This window comes from Girardinichthys multiradiatus, chromosome X (genome assembly GCF_021462225.1).
Source record: "Girardinichthys multiradiatus isolate DD_20200921_A chromosome X, DD_fGirMul_XY1, whole genome shotgun sequence".
In the NCBI taxonomy this organism is placed as follows: domain Eukaryota; kingdom Metazoa; phylum Chordata; class Actinopteri; order Cyprinodontiformes; family Goodeidae; genus Girardinichthys; species Girardinichthys multiradiatus.
Window position 1 is genome coordinate 18,403,370 of NC_061817.1, and position 18,902 is coordinate 18,422,271.

The window sequence follows — 18,902 nt, forward strand, 5'->3', positions numbered from 1 at the left end:
TGCCACTTTATCCCTGTTTGGCATGTTCCTTGGTCTTTATGATGTTTTTTATTCTCTATTTGCTCATGAAGTTTTTTTCACAAATACACACCACCTTTTCAGGTTTTTATTTGTAAAAGAATAAATAAATAAAACTATGTATCATATTCTTTTGAACTCACAAAATGAAATATTATTATATTAATGTTGTTTTTGTATGTGCTACTAAGTTTGGACTATGATTTAAAATCCCAGAGAAATATATGGCATTTTGTTGCAGCTGCATGACAAAATCTGAAAAAAATTCAAGAGGCATTAATAGCTATTCATAGCACTGTATTTTTTTCTCCGCTCATTTAATACTTGGTCCAAAGTTTGACTAAATGTCACTTTTGAATATTAACATTATTGTAACAACAAGCATTTCAATTAGCCTGATTCAAAGTTAATATTGTTTTGTTTTTTTTCTGACAGAAGCTCAGAAGCTGCCTTACTATGCCAGCTACGGCAGCATGCGCCTGATGATCCACACGCTCTGCACAAACCACTACTTGGACCTCATCATCACCTTCATCATCTGTATAAATGTCATCACCATGTCATTAGAGCACTACAATCAACCTCACGTAAGGAGAAATGCTTGCCTGATTTGTGCTTGATTAGTCTTTGCAGGGTCTAAATGCTACATGTTCAGTAAGTGCAGAAGATTTCCCAGGAACTTGTAGGTTAGGTTATTTTTTTTTATTCAAATTTGATCTGTCTTTTTATGACATTTTCATTGCATCAGAGCACATCTTCTCACATCTAAACAGCAGCTTCTTAAACAGGCTCCAGTGATACCACCTACCAGCCAACTACCTCTATGCTGAGGTCAGGCTCCTTTGCAGCCAGTATTGCCTGTGGTCCTGACATAAAAGCTGTGATTTCACTGCTGATTCGACATGGTTGCTATCAGAGTAGTGCATCAGTTTAATAACGCACAGCAAATGCAGGATGATACCTGATAGCACATTTTGAGCTAAAGAGAACAGAGATTATCTTTACATGAGACACCCATTTGACCTTTAAAAATGACACAGGATTTCTCAAATGGACTGAGCATTAGATAAATATCACAGATCTCACCTGTGTTTGTCAGTTGTTGGTCCTGACATTTGGCAGCCTTGTTTGAAGACGCTGCTGTTTTTGTGAAAGGAGGAAAGAGTCAAACAAGTGTCGCAGGAGAAGAAAAAGTCTGGATCGGTAATTACAACATGCTTGGCTCAAAAATACTTAAAACTCACCTTGACCTGCGTATATATTAAAGGATATAGTCTAGCAGTGTATGTAATATTATTAAAAGGGGACTGTTCTGATATGGCCTTAAACCTTTTTGATTTCAGTCCAGAAATAACTGGAATGAGTCCAGTTTACAGTTTCTTCCTGCTGTGACTTTCAACACAGGTCATATACTCTATTTACCACATACATCGACACACACACACAAGTGCCTCTTTCAATGTCTTCTTTTTAGTCTCTGGACCTTGCCCTCAAGTACTGCAACTATGTCTTTACCTCCACATTTGTGCTGGAGGCCATTCTCAAGCTCATCGCCTTTGGATTTCGGCGCTTCTTCAAAGACAGGTAACAGCGTGCGTTTATACCTGTTGAATTTTCAGCAATGTTGGCATGAGAAATGTTGAAAACAAGTTTATTTTAACAAGACTGCAGCATGCTTCTATTTTTTTATACAAACCTAACAAAATGATATTAAACATTAAAGGGACGATTAGAGCTCTGGCACAAACACTAATCTCTTGACTAAACATGTAATATAAATAGTCACAATAGTCATTTAGTTCAAAGTGTTACTTCATTAATAACATTTTTTTTTATCAATTGATAATGGATTGAGGTCTAACAGTTTTGACAGCATTGAGGATTATAAAATGTGTTGAAATATTTCCGCTGGCTGTATTCTTTTTTCTAAATTTCCCTGTTACGAACAGTATGAAGACTTTTTCTTTTTAGTTCTACTGTGATTACAGACTTGGAGCAAACTCCACAGGAAATGCTGTTACTGCAAAATATGTATTAAATCCTTAAAATAAATGTATTTTTGTGTCAGAGGCACAATATCACACTAAAAGAATTTGAAAAATCCAATTTTATTTGAAGTAGATATAATAAGTGGGGAAAAAATCCCTCATTACCAGGTCCATACACATTAACACCCCAAAGGTTTTTTTTAAATACATGGTTTGATGGTGATCACATTGTGAAGGAACTTTTAAAATATAATTTTGTTATTTTCCTGGGGTTTCATGACATGACACAAAGGTTAATTTTTCTCGTTTCTCGATGTGGACCCAATTTTTACTTTCAATTCACATAGTCAGAAAGATGTTAAGAGAAGTTAAATATTTTTGCAATGCTCAGTGTCAGAGATCTATAGCAAAGAGTAGCATTTTCAGGGTCACCAAGCCTCCATAACAACTGCATCACCATTAATTCATGCCAGAGGGGAATAAAATGTCACAAATGAAATTCTGTCAAATGTGCTAAATGCCACTGTTGTAGACCAAAGGATGAATATGTGCAAAGCCACATCATACCCATAGTTAAGTACGGTGATAGATCTGTCATGCTGTGGTCCAGAAAAATTGTGCAAAGATCAAAGTTATAAAAGGTAAGGTGTTGTCCTAATGGTAAAAGTTAACAGCAGAAATGCTAAAAATTGTGGTATCTTTCCGACTAAATAAATATACTTAGATAAAGGTTGGATTTCTCTCATTTTTGTTTAAAGAATGTACTTTAGGGCTTTTTACTCATCTTTATCGGGTTGGCCAATATGTGTGAAGGGGGCTGTGATTGTATATTTCCCTTATTACATAAATGTGTTTTATGTGTTGGTTATATGTACGGTTTTGCATGAAACAAAATATACTTGTCTCACAATTGTTCACACATGACAGGACAAAGCTGTAGGACTTCAAGTTCCTACATCTCACATACTTTCATCTTTGTTTGGTCCTCATGGTAAGAACACATCAACATTGTTCCATCTCATTTTCTGTCAGCCATGCCACTAAAGCATGTACCGTGATAAGACTGATGTCCCTTTTATATCTAGGATATGTGGTATCTAATTAAGGCGGAAAGCCATTTGGGTACTTATGTAGTACTAATGGTAACTTAATGTTATAATGTATTTTAGTTTCTGATGAAATGCGAGAGAATAGCAAGAAGAAGTAGATAGAAAATGAGATAGAGGACAGATAATATATGGTAGGGGAAGCTGGACTGATCTAAGATGAAAGAGGAAGGGCACAAAAGAGTGATGAAATGGAAATAGATGGGCGGATATAGGGAGAATTTATCACTAGGTTATCTCCGAGCTCTTTGTCTCTTTTTATGTTGTGCCAGCAACAGCCATGAACAGTCGTTGCGCACAGAGTGATTTATAGTCCAGGGTCACTCACACCTTCAGAACTGGGTCATTGGAGCAGAAATTAACACATAAATGTACAAAAACAGGGTTTGTTTGCAGGTGCGTTTGGTTCGAGTATGTTTTTGAAAAATAATGTAATACTATGGTTACAGCTCATAGAAAGTGTAGCCCATTCATTTGGCCTTCTCTACAAGTGGAAAGTGAAGAATTGAGAAGGAAAGAAAACTGGACATAAGACAAATAATCACTGACAGAAAGTTGAACTGCAGGGAGAGGGGTCACTTATATAAAATACTTGATGATTCAAAAGTGTCACAATAGCATAAATCTGCCAAATGTTTAATCATGCTGGATGCCTCATTTTGTGATTTCAGATCTGGAACTTATTTGACTTTCTCTTTTTGATTAGGCCTTGCAGGATTAAATTTAACTTAAGTGAGTAAATAATGAAGAAAACCTGTCATATAAACTTTAAGTTGCTGCTCAACAATGTCTAGTTTGGACAAGCAGAAGAAAACCACAAGATTTCAATTGATTTTTTTAAAAGTGTTTTTAAATCTCTTCTGTAAATTGAGCAGTTTCCTAAAGACATAATAATGTTCCTACTGTAAATCATAAATCATCATCATCAGATGTTGCACATCACACTTTGTGATAAGTTATATCCTGTTCCTTGATGAATATTTTAACACCTAAAGGACCAAATGTCCTTTAGCAAAAACTTTAATAGGACGTGGCTTTATTACAGACTTGTGCCTTAGCATCCACACAGGTAGGGATGTTGAAATATCAAGGAGACGTAATGAATAGCAACTCCATCTCACTACTTTGCATGTTTTGCATTTCCTTCAAGTACAAAGATACACAGGTTTAGGTAAATAATGCAGCAGCACTGTGTTTCTATGCATCTGATATTGTAGTATGGGACATTTTATCTCCTCCTGCCGGGTTGCAATGGATTTTGTTTTTTTTTTGGTAAGTCAAACATTCGGCAGATTGAAAGTCACAACACAGGCAACATGTCTAAGTTAGTATTACCTTAGGCTTTTAAACTAAGTCTACCTTTTCACTTGTCTTTTTATTATTTACTACTTCACTGTTTTCAGAAAAAGGTTTGTATTTTTGCTTTTTAAGCCGTTTTCTTTTTAAATGTAAATCCTTCAGACATAAAATTGCAGCCAAGCACTAAATATATCACATTTTATACATTAAAAAATTAGCGCATAAAATAGTATCAGGTAATTCCCAAAGAGATTTGCAGCTCTCAGGTCTTAAGTCAGATTTGTGCTGGATATTTTTGTTTTCTTTTTTTGAATGGCTTTCTGATCATTTCCATCTCCAGTAGATAGATTTTTTGAACAAGACATTTTAGTTTGGTTGTTCACTTGTGAAGTTTTGCCATTTTTAAGCACAGACCACACTGTATGCTGTCAAGGCTGGATATGACAGGAAATCAACCAACATGCAACCTAGATCTAAAAAACAAACCTGAAAGTGTATCAAGACTACTGTAAAAGAAAGTGCGGCTCATTAGAAGCAAAATATGAAGAGGTTTAAAGTGCATCCTGATTGTCTATATTTGGGCTTTGCATTAGGTGGAACCAGCTGGACCTAGCCATTGTCCTCCTGTCAGTAATGGGCATCACTTTGGAGGAGATTGAGATCAGCGCTGCCCTGCCCATCAACCCTACTATCATCAGAATCATGAGGGTTCTGAGGATAGCACGAGGTACAAATGCCAGACGTTTCAGAAACGTCACTCACACACATCCATTTCACACCACACTTCCTGTAAATAAAAGATATGATCTTGTGATCTTGTTAGTCTGCTAAAGCTTAAATGTTTAAACTGTTAAATAATTTCATAGATCAGTTAGGTGCATAGCAACAGTCTAATGTGTTATTCTGTTGGTGCCCACAGAGCACAGTTTTACTCAAAATATTGAAATGCACACAACATTATGGGTGACATACCAGAGTTCAAAAGAGGACAAATTGTTGGTGCACGTCTTGCTGGCGCATCTGTGACCAAGACAGCAAGTCTTTGTGATGTATCAAGAGCCACGGTATCCAGGGTAATGTCAGCATACCACCAAGAAGGACGAACCACATCCAACAGGATTAACTGTGGACGCAAGAGGAAGCTGTCTGAAAGGGATGTTCGGGTGCTACCCCGGATTGTATCCAAAAAACATAAACCCACAGCTGCACAGATCACGGCAGAATTAAATGTGCACCTCAACTCTCCTGTTTCCACCAGAACTGCTCCACAGGGTCAATATACACGGCTGGGCTGCTATAGCCAAACCTTTGGTCACTCATGCCAATGCCAAACGTCGGTTTCAATGGTGCAAGGAATGCAAATCTTGGGCTGTGGACAATGTGAAACATGTATTGTTCTCTGATGAGTCCACTTTTACTGTTTTCCCCACATCCGGGAGAGTTACGGTGTGGAGAAGCCCCAAAGAAGCGTACCACCCAGACTGTTGCATGCCCAGAGTGAAGCATGGGGGTGGATCAGTGATGGTTTGGGCTGCCATATCATGGCATTCCCTTGGCCCAATACTTGTGCTAGATGGGCGCGTCACTGCCAAGGACTACTAAACCATTCTTGAGGACCATGTGCATCCAATGGTTCAAACATTGTATCCTGAAGGCGGTGCCATGTATCAGGATGACAATGCACCAATACACACAGCAAGACTGGTGAAAGATTGGTTTGATGAACATGAAAGTGAAGTTGAAACATAAAAGTGAAGTTGAACATCTCCCATGGCCTGCACAGTCACCAGATCTAAATATTATTGAGCCACTTTGGGGTGTTTTGGAGGAGCGAGTCAGGAAACGTTTTCCTCCACCAGTATCACGTAGTGACCTGGCCACTATCCTGCAAGAAGAATGGCTTAAAATCCCTCTGACCACTGTGCAGGACTTGTATATGTCATTCCCAAGATGAATTGATGCTGTATTGGCCGCAAAAGGAGGCCCTACAGAATACTGATAAATTATTGTGGTCTAAAACCAGGTGTTTCAGTTTCATTGTCCAACCCCTGTATATGTACATTCTGTAAAGCAAAAACAAAAACCAGAGAGCAAAATGTACTGGAGTCAAATTCCTTGTTTGTATGTACGTACTTGGCAATAAAGCTGAATCTGATTCTGATTCTGATTATATACTGTCAAACCTAACAAATTCCCCGACCAAATCATCCCTGATCATTTTTTTTTTTTTGTGTCTTCACTTACTCACAGTCCTGAAGCTGCTGAAGATGGCGACTGGAATGAGAGCCTTGTTGGATACAGTTGTTCAAGCCCTGCCTCAGGTACACCTGAAAACTGTCTGCATACCCTCCTTCCTCCCAGACACAGACACCCCACCATTTCCTCAGAGAAATTTGGTCAATTTCAAACAATAGTCGTGGGAAACACACCCTGCTTCTGGTTTACTGTTGGCCTTTAGATAACACTAGTTGACCCTCAGTCACATCAAAGTCATGGAGGGTGGAACACTTCTGCATATGTACAGAAGTTGTCTTGCCTTTACTTTGAGTGTATGGATAGTGCATAGTCCCTCGGGCCATAGTCAATGAGAACCAGGAAACTAGCCTGCAGGTTTAGTGGGGAACTGTCCACAGAGGCTACATTTCTAGACCGTCTCTGTTTTACTAGTGCACTTAAAATTCAGCTACAGTGATAAGTGTTAGCTTGCTTTGTATAGAATGATGCTGCAAAAAGGATTAGTTTAGAAGTTAAGATGAGGTAAATGAATCATTCTTAAGATTTTATTAATAAATGTGAAAACATAAAGTCATGAAACATTGCTTCAAATCTATTCCATTTGTTTCATTTGATTTTTTTACTTCATATATTGAACTCAATTCAGTTTATTTATATAGTAGTGACTCCTATCAAATATGATCTCAAGATGCTTTATTAGACGTAGAGATCGAATTGGGATTCCAGGTGACAACCTGACTCAAAGAAGTCTGTAATTGTAAAGAAAAAGGGAGAAAGCTAAAGCTCTTCCCATCATGCTCAACACACCATCCCTACCACAGCATCCCAGGAGCTTTCCTACAGCATCCCCACAGAATCCCTTGAGCATTTACCAGCATCCTCTTAACATTCCCCAGCATCCCCACAGATGCTTGGTTTCTGCTAAGAAACCATGTAGGGGACGCAGAGAACAAGTGGAAGAAGGTGCTCTGGTCAGATGGGACCAAAATGGAAATTCTTGGCTTACATGCAGAATACTCCTTCTGAAAACACCATCCCCACAATAAAACATGATGATGGTTGCACCACCATGTTTTGGAAAATGAGGTTGATCAGAGCTGATGGGAAAGTTGATGGGACTAATTACATAACAACTCTGGAGGAAAGCCTATTAGAGAATGTGAAATACTTTAGGTTAGGACTGTGGTTTACCTTTTAGCAGAACAACAAATCTAAACATACAGGTGGAGCTGCAATGGAGAGGTTTACATCATAGCATATAAATGTATTTGAATAGCCCAGTCAAAGTCCAAACTTAATTTTCATTGAGATGTTGTTGCAAGACATGATAGTTGCTGTCCACAGATTGACAAACTATTTTGTAAAGAAGAATGAGCAGAAATATCAGTCTCTACATGGACAAAACCTGTGGAGACATGCTCTAAAAGACGTGCAGCTGTAGTTACAGCTTAAGGTGGTTCTACAAATGATTGACTCAGGAGGACTGAGTGCAAATGTTTACCACTTTTCAGATTTTATAAAAAACATTTAAACCCACTTATCATTTTCCATCTATGCCACAATTAAGGAATCACGTTTCTGTTGGTCTTTCACAAACATTCTGATAAAATAATTTTTTACATCACTGTGGAGGAATTTTGTCCCACTCGTCTTTGCTGAATTGTTTTTTTATCAGTCACATTTGAGGGATTTAGAGTATGAATGGCCTACCATGAACAGACATTAGGTCACATTCCAGCAACTTCGTCAGGTTTAAGTCAAGACTTTGACTTGGCCACTCCAAAACTTTCATTTCGTTTTTCTTTTGTTTTTTTGAGCCATTCAGAGGTGAACTTGTAGGTGTTCTTTAGGATCACTGTCCGGCTGCATAACTGAAGTAGACTTGAACTTAAGATGACAAACTGATGGCCAGATATCCTACTTCAGGAATGTTTGGGAGAGAGCAAAGTTCATGGTTCCATCAGTTAGGACTAGTCAGACAGGTCCTGAAAAAGCAAGGTAGTCTCAGACCTTTAGACAACCACCCCATGTTTAATGAGGGATGTGATGTTCTTTTTTACACCCGATGTAATACATATCACATATCCATACAAGGTCCACTTTTGACTTATCAGCCCACAGTATATTTTCCCAAAGCCTTGGGGATCATTGAGATGTTTTTGGAAATTGTGAAACGAGCCTTTGTGGACTTTTTGTTCAACAGTTCCATGGCCTTAGAACTCTAACATGGACCCAAATTTTGCATGCATGGGAGGAATGCAGAAATTAAATCTTATTAGTTTATTGTTGAATCAAGAAAACTGATCTTAACTGAGGCAAGTGATACCAGGAGTTCTTTAGATGTTGTTTGTTGGTGACCTCCTGGATGAGCTGTCAATACACTTAATAAGTGATTTTGGTAGGCCATTCACTCCTAAGGTTCCATGTTTTCTTTCTTTGTGGATGATTGTTCTCACTGGGGTTCTCTGGAGTCCAACAGTCTTAAACATTTAAGGCTTTTCATAGTGACAGTTCTCAGTGATGTTGTTTCTGGGCTGTTCTCTAATTTCTCTATTTTGGTGAATTAAGAAATGTAGGTGTCACAAAAGAACTAAAAAAGAAAACAACATTTGTAATGGAGCAAATACTTTTTCACGGTACTTTTTCAGAAAAGTCGGAATTATCTCTTCTGTGTGCGGTTGAAGGCAAGAGAGTATAATTCCTAAAGATCTAAATAGCCTTCGGTGTTGTTGCTGTCACAACACAGACAGGCACAACCACATGTGCTGAGCCTCATTTATGGAAAAGGCACACACTCATGTAATCTTTTGACCATTAAAAGTAAGATGAAGCAAATAGATAGAACAGGTGGTGTGGCGGGAGAGGGCTGCCAGGTCTGAAGGAGAGTGGCTTCCTCATCTTTCTTTCTATTGATCCTTCCCTCATTAACACCCAGGCTTTTGCTCTGTCCCAAGGGCAGTCAGGCAGGTAATTAAAACTAAGGCTAATTAAAGAGCTCCAGGAGGTCTCTTTTTGTGTCTGCTTGGGATGTGTGCGCATATAGAGATGCTGAAAGTGCTACACCTGGTGACAGTCTTTACCTGAGGTGATATTTCACTGTGCAGTTGGAGTGGCAAGCTGCTAATTTTATTTTATTCCATCACAACTGATACCAATGATTTTAACAAACTCTCTAGGTTTGATTTAAACAAAGAATGGTAATAAAAATGATACAGAAAGAGAAAAATAAGGGAAATAATACTTATAAGACACTCAGATGAGTATTTGCAAAAATAAAACAAATCATACAGTTAGGGTTTTTTTAAGAATATGTCCAGAGTTATTATAATAATGCAAAACAGTGTCACAGTAATTACCCTAAAGGAATAATTAAGGTTAACAGCTTGTTACACCCTACGAATGCAATATATTTTATAGTTTCCTTTACTTCTCTATCTCACTCAACTGTGTATGACTGTAGCATGTCATCAACTAACACTAATGGTCTCTATGATAGGTAAAGCGGCTCACTAAACTCTACAAATTTTTTCGACATTTGTAAATAGCGCACACATTAAATTAAGATTAGCCTCTATTTTAATTAATGACACAAAAAAACACATTAGGATGACATCTGGATGGTTTTCTTTGCAATTCTAATTAAAAATACTGATTTATATTTCCTAAAGTGTAAATGTATATGTAATATGTATTTGATACCACTAAAACTTTTCATAATATCATAAAACCTTTGGTTATTTAAGAGTATTTTTTATTTATTTAAAAAAGGAAGTAGCAATAGAACCAACATCAACCAAGCATAAACCAAGTGAATGTCTTTTTATCATGGCACTTGCTTGTCTGGACAATATATTAGGCGGCAAACAAACATTTTGTCCCTGCAACTGATGTGCTAGAAGTATGAAAAAGGGGCAGCAAAAGGATTTGAGCAAGTTTAATATGAGCCAGTTTGTGATGGCTAGATGATTGGATCAGAGCAGCTCCAAAACAACAATTCCCGTGGGGTGTCCCCGGTCTGGAGTGGTCACTATCTATTAAAAGTGATCAAAGGAAGGAATAGAGGTGAACTGCTGTCAGGGTCATGGGTGAACAAGGAACATAAATGCATGTGGAGAGCGAAGTCAGTAGCGTGTGGCCAAATTCAACAGATTAGCTAGATTGCCAAAGAAGACTGCTAAAACAACACAGTTTCTAAAAGGTCTCAGAATTCACATTACATTGCAGTTTCTTACATATGTGGGCTGTTTTGGCGGCAACAGGGGACCAACACTGTATTATGCAGTTAGTCATAATGTTGTGCCTGACCAATATAAAAAGGTGATCTAAAGCTTATTAATATATTAACTATACCTATATGGATTATCTTATAGTTAGGAGAACATCACACAAGTGAACCAAGAATACTTTTCCAGTTATCTTTTAGCAATGTCACTAAGTAAATATAAATTAAATAATTTCCAGATAAGTTAAACACAGGATTGCAGTTTAATTTACATTTGTTTTGTTTGGATGCTTTTATGTAAATAAACTGCTGCTCTCCTCAGTGCCAGCTAGTTTTTGCTGTAAACAAATCTTCCACAGTTTAATTCTTTTTTATTAATTTAACGACCTCCTTAACCTTTATTTAAACAAACTCTACATTTATATTTCTTTATCCAAAATCAGCTTTTCTCTTAATCTGACAGGTCTCAAAAGAGAAATTTGTTGATGGACTGTGCAAAGTAAAAAGAAAAACAAAAACTTGCATCCTATTGTATTTTGTTGGAAAAATAGGTGGGGCTTTATACTTTAGTCATTTTTAGGACAAATGTCTAGGTGTAGAAGCCAGAAAAATGTCCTCACTCTCAGTGGAGCAGCTCTGTTAAAAGGCTGTTTCATATCACTGTAATGGGATTAGAGTTAGCCCTGAGTGTTTACTGTCTAACATCTTCTTCCCCATTAAGTTGTGTTAACAGGAGGCTGTTTTGTGGTGGAACTGAGCCAAGTCCCCAAACCCCCAAATTCATAAAAGCATATGAGGTTCACTTGTAAAGTCTCTGAGGAAGAGGTGCTGCAGTTTATAGATCCAAACAAGGCTGCATAAGAACTGCATGAAAAAAAAAACAAAAAACTAATGAATCTTGTAATACCAAACATTTAATGTTGATCTGTTTAATATGTATTACGTTTATTCCACCTGTGAATTTTTCTTTTAACTGGAAACATCCCAGAGATTTAACAGACAGAGTTTTATACTGAAAAGCAGTTTCTAAAGTTTTTATGTGCTGCTTGAATAAAATAAAATAAAATAAAATAAAGCAATGGTTTCTAGGGTAATGGTAGGCAAGCCACATTTTAATATTTTGGCCTTTAAAGGTCAGCTAAATGAAACTTAATTGATTTTCATTATGTGCATATTGCACATTAAATGGATAATTAGAGATGCTGTGACCTAATGTGTTGCTGCACATGTCTGAACTTTATTGCACAACAGAAGGCAGCTGCACAACAAGAAATTGCCTTGATTACTTATGTAACTCTGTGTGTTTCTGTGCACGTTTATGCATGTGCGTATATATGTTGTAGGTGGGTAACCTGGGCCTGCTCTTCATGCTGCTGTTTTTCATCTACGCCGCCTTAGGAGTAGAGCTTTTTGGAGAACTTGGTACGTTTTTACAGTTTATCTTGGTATCAGTTGCAATGATTCAGGGATGTTGATACTGGGGAACAAAGATAATCTTTGATGGTTTTTATTTTTGTTATCCATTTCTTATTTGAGACTGTCTTGGTTACTTTGTGGTGCACATAAATTTCAGCAATATGGAAAAATGCAATGCAATGGGTTTCTTAAGGAAATTATATAAATATATATGTATCTTTATATATACACATGTATAAATACAATAATGTACATTGAAAGGACAATGTTGTGTTCTGTCAAAATGAAGTGAAGATGTGGTATAAAAATGTCTACCTCTGTTTTGGAACCAGCAGCACATCTTTTATTTTTTATAGTGATGTTTTGTGACATTAAATTGTTGAATTAAGAGAAAGTTTAGAAAAATAATAATCATGAGGTCAGAGCTAAAAGAAAACTTGAAGGCAGTAGTTGCCACTAACAGCCTGACCACTAAATCTCTAGTTTTGGAAAAAAATCTCTTTTAGGTACTGATTGTTTCTATTCCTTTCCTTGCCTTTTTTTCCTGTCTCCACCTCTTCATAAATTTCCCCTTTTCTCTCCTAATTTACCTACATCGTTTAACTTTCACTCTCAGTTTGCAATGAAGACTATCCATGTGAAGGTATGAGTCGTCACGCTACTTTTGAAAACTTTGGCATGGCCTTCCTTACCTTATTTCAAGTCTCCACGGGCGACAACTGGAATGGCATCATGAAGGTAAGTCAGTTTTTTCCATATTTACTGGTATTGTAGAGTTATTAAAATAAATTTCAAGTTCGGATTCACAGGATGTCCCTGCTGTGCATTTACACCTCTTAAACGTTTTCACATTTTGTAACTTTTCAACCACAATCTTACATGCATTCCATTCAGACTTTTATTTGATAAACCAACAGAGTAGCTCATGATTGTAAAGCAAACAGAAACTGATAAATGGTTTTAGTGGTTTTTAGAAATAGAAATGTGGAGTGAATTTCTAGTCAGCCTCCTTTATTTTGATACTCGTAAATCCTGCCCAGCCAATGGCCTACAGAAATCAGCTAATTAGTTGATTAACTAAAAAGCAGCTAAGAAGCCCCATGGTAAACATGAAGGAGCAGAAGAGATTAAAAGCTCAGGTAGGAGAAAATGTTGGCAGGAAAGTTGTTAGACATGCTTTCCACAGCTCTGGTCTTTGCAAATGATTGCCATGACAAAACTCGTTGAAAGAAAGAAATTAAAGGCCCAATTGCCAGTTTACCACAAGCTATGTAGGGGACACAGCAAACCTGAAAAAGATTTAGTCAGATGAGACCAAAAAAAATTTACTTTTTGTTCTACACTGTGTGCAAAAACTAACACTCCATATCACCCTGAACAAACCATCCCCATTGTGAAACATGGTGGTGGCAGTATCGTGCTGTTGGAATGCTTTTCTTCAGTAGCTGCAGATAAGCTGGAGTTGATTGGAAGATAGATGGAGCAAAATACAGGGAAATCCTGAAAGAAAACCTGGAAGAGGCTGCAAAAGATTTTAGACTGGGGTGGGCATCATCTTCCACCATGAGAACAACCCTAAACATACAGTCAGAATTACAAGGGAAGGATTTAGATCAAGTATTAATGTTGTAGAATGGCCCAATCATAATCCAGATCTAAATCCTATTCTAGAATCTAGAATATATTTATAGAATCTCTGGCAAGACTTCACAGATTTATGACCACACACACTCTCTATCCATCATGGCTGAGCTAGAACTACTTTGCAAAAAACAAAATGATCAAAAATTTCAGTTACTGCATGAAACATGACTTCTAAAGAACTAGAATCATTTTCTAATGCGCTAAATATCAAGAACATTCTTTTGCAAGAGTGCTTATAAAGCATGTGGCGTTGCAGGTTAATTTGTGTCGTTTTCAGTAAAATGTGAAACAAAAATCGTTAGCATCGTGTGCCTTGCTCTGAACTAATTAGCGGAAAAACGGGTTAGCTTAGCACATCGATGACTCCTCAGTAAAAGGATAGAATTCGACTCTCTAAGCAACAACACCATTTTATAATTACTAAACATCTATCAGTATCTCTTCAACATACCTACACTGTGATGAGAATACAAATCATGTTGCTCAAACTATTAATGCAGCACAGATTGTAGCAAGCATAAAGCAAACCGGTAGACTGCAGATGCTACTCTCCTGAGTGAATTTCTGCCATTTGAGACATAAAACCGTATCTACATATCGAGAGCGGAAAACCTGCTTTGAATTAGTAAGAGGCAGGTGAAACTAAGTTGGAATTGGTGATGAAGTCTTTAGAGCAAATAAAATACCAGGGGACAACTACAGGGAGACAACAGTGAACTGTACCACAAGTGAAAAGAGGTTAAAAGTTACACTTATTATGCTTTCTCCTAACCAGAGCCAAAATGGAAACAGAAATGAATAACGTAATAGCCTAGCAGTAAGAGAAAGAAAGGGAGAGATAGCATGTCTGTGTGTGTGTGTTTTACAAAATACCTGATTTAATTTAGCAACTGCCTGAAATATGCAAAGAAATAAGATGGAAAGGGGACATACTCTGAAATTGGAGATGTTTTGTGAAGGAGCACAGTGTGTAAATGTCAAGCCAAATTAGACAGAAAAGACCAGCTTCAGCTCAGAGGCCTAAAATTGTTGTGTGGTCGCAGCCTGGCTGAGATATGCATTCGTCCTGCAGAAAACTCTTGTCACTTTAGCTTTGCTGTGATGAATGTCCACAGTACTTATGTTCAATAGAAAACGTAATCACAATCTAGAAAATAAAACAACAAAAACATTATTTAATATTATAGCACCTTTGACCTCTATTGACACTGCTGTAAAAATGTGTAAAACACTTTAAAATAAATTGTTTTGTTGCAGTACTGTAAAATCACACAAAAAATCCAACCTTCAATCTGAATAAAGGTATTAAGGCAAGAAGAGCATTGACACAGAAGCAGTCAATGGGCATATGGAGGAGTTGCATAGATCCACAGCTCAGGTGGGAACATCTTTTGATAGGATAATATTAGCCCAGAACATACACAAATGTTTTTATGGAGGAGTGGCAAGAAAAAAGCCATTCCTGAATGAAAGTCTTAACATGTTTTGTTTGTTGTTTTCCACAAGCCATGCAGAGGACGCAGCGAACATGTGAAATAAGGCTCTATCACCAGAATTCAACTTTTTTAACTACATGCAAACAAATGGTATCTCTAGGGAAAGAGTAAAACTGCACATCACTCTGAACACACAATCCCCCAAGTAAAGCAAGGTGGTCATAGCATCATGCTGGTGGGATACTTGTACAACAAGAACAGGGAAGCTGGTCAGAATTGATGGGAAGATCGATGCCATTGAATACAGGGCAAGTCTGGAAAACAATATGCCTGGGAGGTCCACCTTCAGGCAAACCAGCAACCCTAAACATACAGCCTGAGCTAGAATAGTTTGTATCAAAGCATTTTGACGTTTTACAAGGCCCAGTCGATGACCTAAACCAAATAGAGAATCTGTAGCAAGACTTGATAACTAATGTTTACCGATGCTTTCCAACCAATCTGACTGGGCTGAAGCTATTTTGTGAAGAAAAATAGACAAAGGGTCAGTCTCTAGATAGGCATAGCTGGGAGTGACATACCTCATGATGAAGCATCGAGTCACAGTTATCAGATTTTTGTAGAAAAAAAAAATTAAAACCATGCATCAATTTTCTTCCACTTCACAATTATGACCCACCTTGTCTATCACATAAAACTTTGACCAATTATATTGACTTTTGTGGTTGTAACATCACAAAATGGAAACAAATTCAAGGTGTATGAATATTTTTGTGAGAAACTCACAAAGTGCACAAAGCCTAATATAATCTAATTTGTTTTATCTCGCTCTGAGAGTCTCTACTGTTTTCTGTTTTCAGAGAGACACACTTCACACATTAAACAGCAAAAAACAGTAAAATCATTCACACTGAGCTGGATTAAAAGTCAAAGTAAATTAAAGAGTAAAGTTTAATTAGATTTCAAGTTTATTTCAAAACTTGCAATACTCTGAATGTATTTTTTTGTTTTGTAACTTTTGTAATCCCCGACTTCTTTCCTCATTTTACGCTTCACCAGGACACATTGCGGGAGTGCCCACCAGACCATAACACAGATGTGGACTATGCCTGCAATCCGAGCCTTCAGTTTATCTCGCCCATGTATTTTGTCTCCTTTGTGCTCACCGCCCAGTTTGTGCTCATCAATGTGGTGGTGGCCGTGCTGATGAAGCACCTGGACGACTCCAACAAGGAGGCCCAAGAGGAGGCGGAGATGGATGCAGAAATTGAGCTGGAGCTGGCCCAGGGCACCCTCTGTTGCATGGGCGCCCCCATTTGTGGGGGTGGTGGGATTGACAAAGGACTCTTGGCCGCTGGATCAGGCCTTGGAGGGGGGCCAGGGAGAAGAGAGAGGGGAAGTTCCAGGGGAGAGACAGGAGAAGGAGTGAGGAACCTGCGACAGGCTGTAACGCACCAGGGACCTTATAACTCCTGCGACTCCCCCCAGTCATATTCGCCGGCACAAGTAAGTATTTCTGTATGTGTGTGTATGGGTGCTTTTGATTGGGTGACATTATAAAAAGCTTATTTTGTATGCTTGCGGTTGGTGGGCGAGGCTGTCTGCAGTAATGCTTCAAAAGTCAAAAAATAAGATCAGACCGATCCAAGATGAAAAGTCTTCACACAACTATAATCAAAAGGGCTCTTGAAGCTTAGATGTGCTCCTTTGTTAAACCTGATTAGGAACCTCTTTTAAAATAGAAAGGTTCTGCCAGTCAAATAAAGAAGAGTTTGACATCTAAAATACGTCTATGCGACCTCAAAACTAGTAATTGTTTTGTGATTGCTGTTGATAAGAACTGATCCACTCTGCAATTTCCACTGTCATTTATAACAAGATCTTTCAATGAAAACCAGGGCCTCCGAGGGTCAGTATTTTTTCATGCGTGGTTGTTCTGCTCCATAAATCTAAAATCATTATTCATACATGTTATAATGTGCTACGGTTTACAAATGGTAAACTAATGACTGAAAAAGAGGAGGGTATGGAATAGTCAAAACTAGGAAAACTTTAAGACTCAGAACCATACAGGCATCTCAAACGATTCTTAAAGGATTTCTTGATTGACAGATATTGCTAAGAAAAAATTATTTATAATTTAATTATAATTTAGCCCTACCCCTTGAACTTCTTCACATTTGTCACATTAAAGTAACAAAGTTCTGGGTTCACTAACAACCTGACAATTGGCATTTGGTTGAACTATATTTTGTTTAGGGTAACCAGAGTAAAGGGGGCCGAATACAAATGCAGCTCTAATCAGCATAAAAATAGTTTCATATAAATTGAAATACATTTCAGTTATAAATTGAAATACATTTTCATTAATGTACTGAATGTACTGAATGTACTGTATTTGTATTGTATTGCACCGACTACGCCAAAACAAATTCCTTGTATGTCCAAAAACGTACTTGGCAATAAAGCTATTCTGATTCTGATGTAATAAAATTATTCAGAATGCCACTGAGCATTAATTATTTTGTTAAAAATATTTATTAATGTGGGATGCTTTTCCCCAATGAATAAATGTGTTCAGTAAAGGAAAAGTTACAAGATTTTCAGGATATTTTGCTACTGCAATAAGACATTTATTTATTTTAAGGGGTTTTTATACACATGAACAGGTGTGCCAACAAACATTCAGGGCATTTTTCTCTATACAATGGTATAACACATGCATGACATAAATCATTATAGACTGCTTTAATTTTTTTTTTACATGCAAAGTAAAAAAGTGAAACATATGTATTAAATGACCAAAATTACATGTAAATTCCTGTAATAAATTAGCTGTTGTAGTGCATCAGGCTTAGTGTGTGGAGGCATGTATTTGCAGATGGGTCGGCAAAATTAATTGCCAGATGTTTGTGGGAAGAAGAGGAGCACACAATTGTTTTGCCTTATGGGGCCGCTGAAATAACTAATTTGAGAAAATATAAAGCAGCATTTCAAATATCCTGTAGAAAACAGCTACAATAATTATATGAAAGACAGAGTTAAGTCATGTAATTTAAGTTACATCTCAGTAGTTAGAGCAACCCTTGTTATCGGCAGGAGGATTGCTGTGTTTTTTAATTACACTTTTTTGCGTTTTGCAGGGTCATATGTGTGAGTTAATCATAATTTCACTTCCTAGACCAGTTTGTAAGAAAGAAACTCGCAGAGAGACTCCCATTTCCATTATGAAATTTCGAATGATAGCCTGAGATAGCCGCACGGATACAAACATAAAGATGACTCACCCGCTGCCGTGAGGAGGTTCACCTGTGTAGAGATAATCTGGGCTGTGTGAAGCCATTTTTAGTTCAGTGTTGGCTGACAAAGGAAGTTAATGCAGTGGCAGGATCCACCCCCGCTTTTTCTATATCCATCCTCCTCTGTTTTCTCTGTCTCATGAGTGATGCATTAAGGGATCAAGCAGACCAGCGTAATTTCTACAAAGCACTATTCTTGGGGTTTTCACCTTGTGTATTATTGTGAATGTTAGTTCAAG

At 37.5% G+C, this 18,902-nt stretch overlaps 1 protein-coding gene across 1 annotated transcript in view; it reads left to right on the plus strand.

Annotated features, from left to right (window-relative positions):
* Positions 1-18,902, plus strand: part of LOC124863112 (voltage-dependent T-type calcium channel subunit alpha-1I-like) — a 127,298-nt gene that overhangs the window by 89,788 nt on the left and 18,608 nt on the right. Inside the window, exons 24-30 of the mRNA XM_047357361.1 lie at positions 454-605; positions 1,493-1,602; positions 5,005-5,138; positions 6,662-6,732; positions 12,212-12,290; positions 12,901-13,022; positions 16,424-16,870. Coding sequence (XP_047213317.1) covers positions 454-605; positions 1,493-1,602; positions 5,005-5,138; positions 6,662-6,732; positions 12,212-12,290; positions 12,901-13,022; positions 16,424-16,870 — 1,115 coding nt within the window. The remainder of the gene's footprint in view (positions 1-453; positions 606-1,492; positions 1,603-5,004; positions 5,139-6,661; positions 6,733-12,211; positions 12,291-12,900; positions 13,023-16,423; positions 16,871-18,902) is intronic.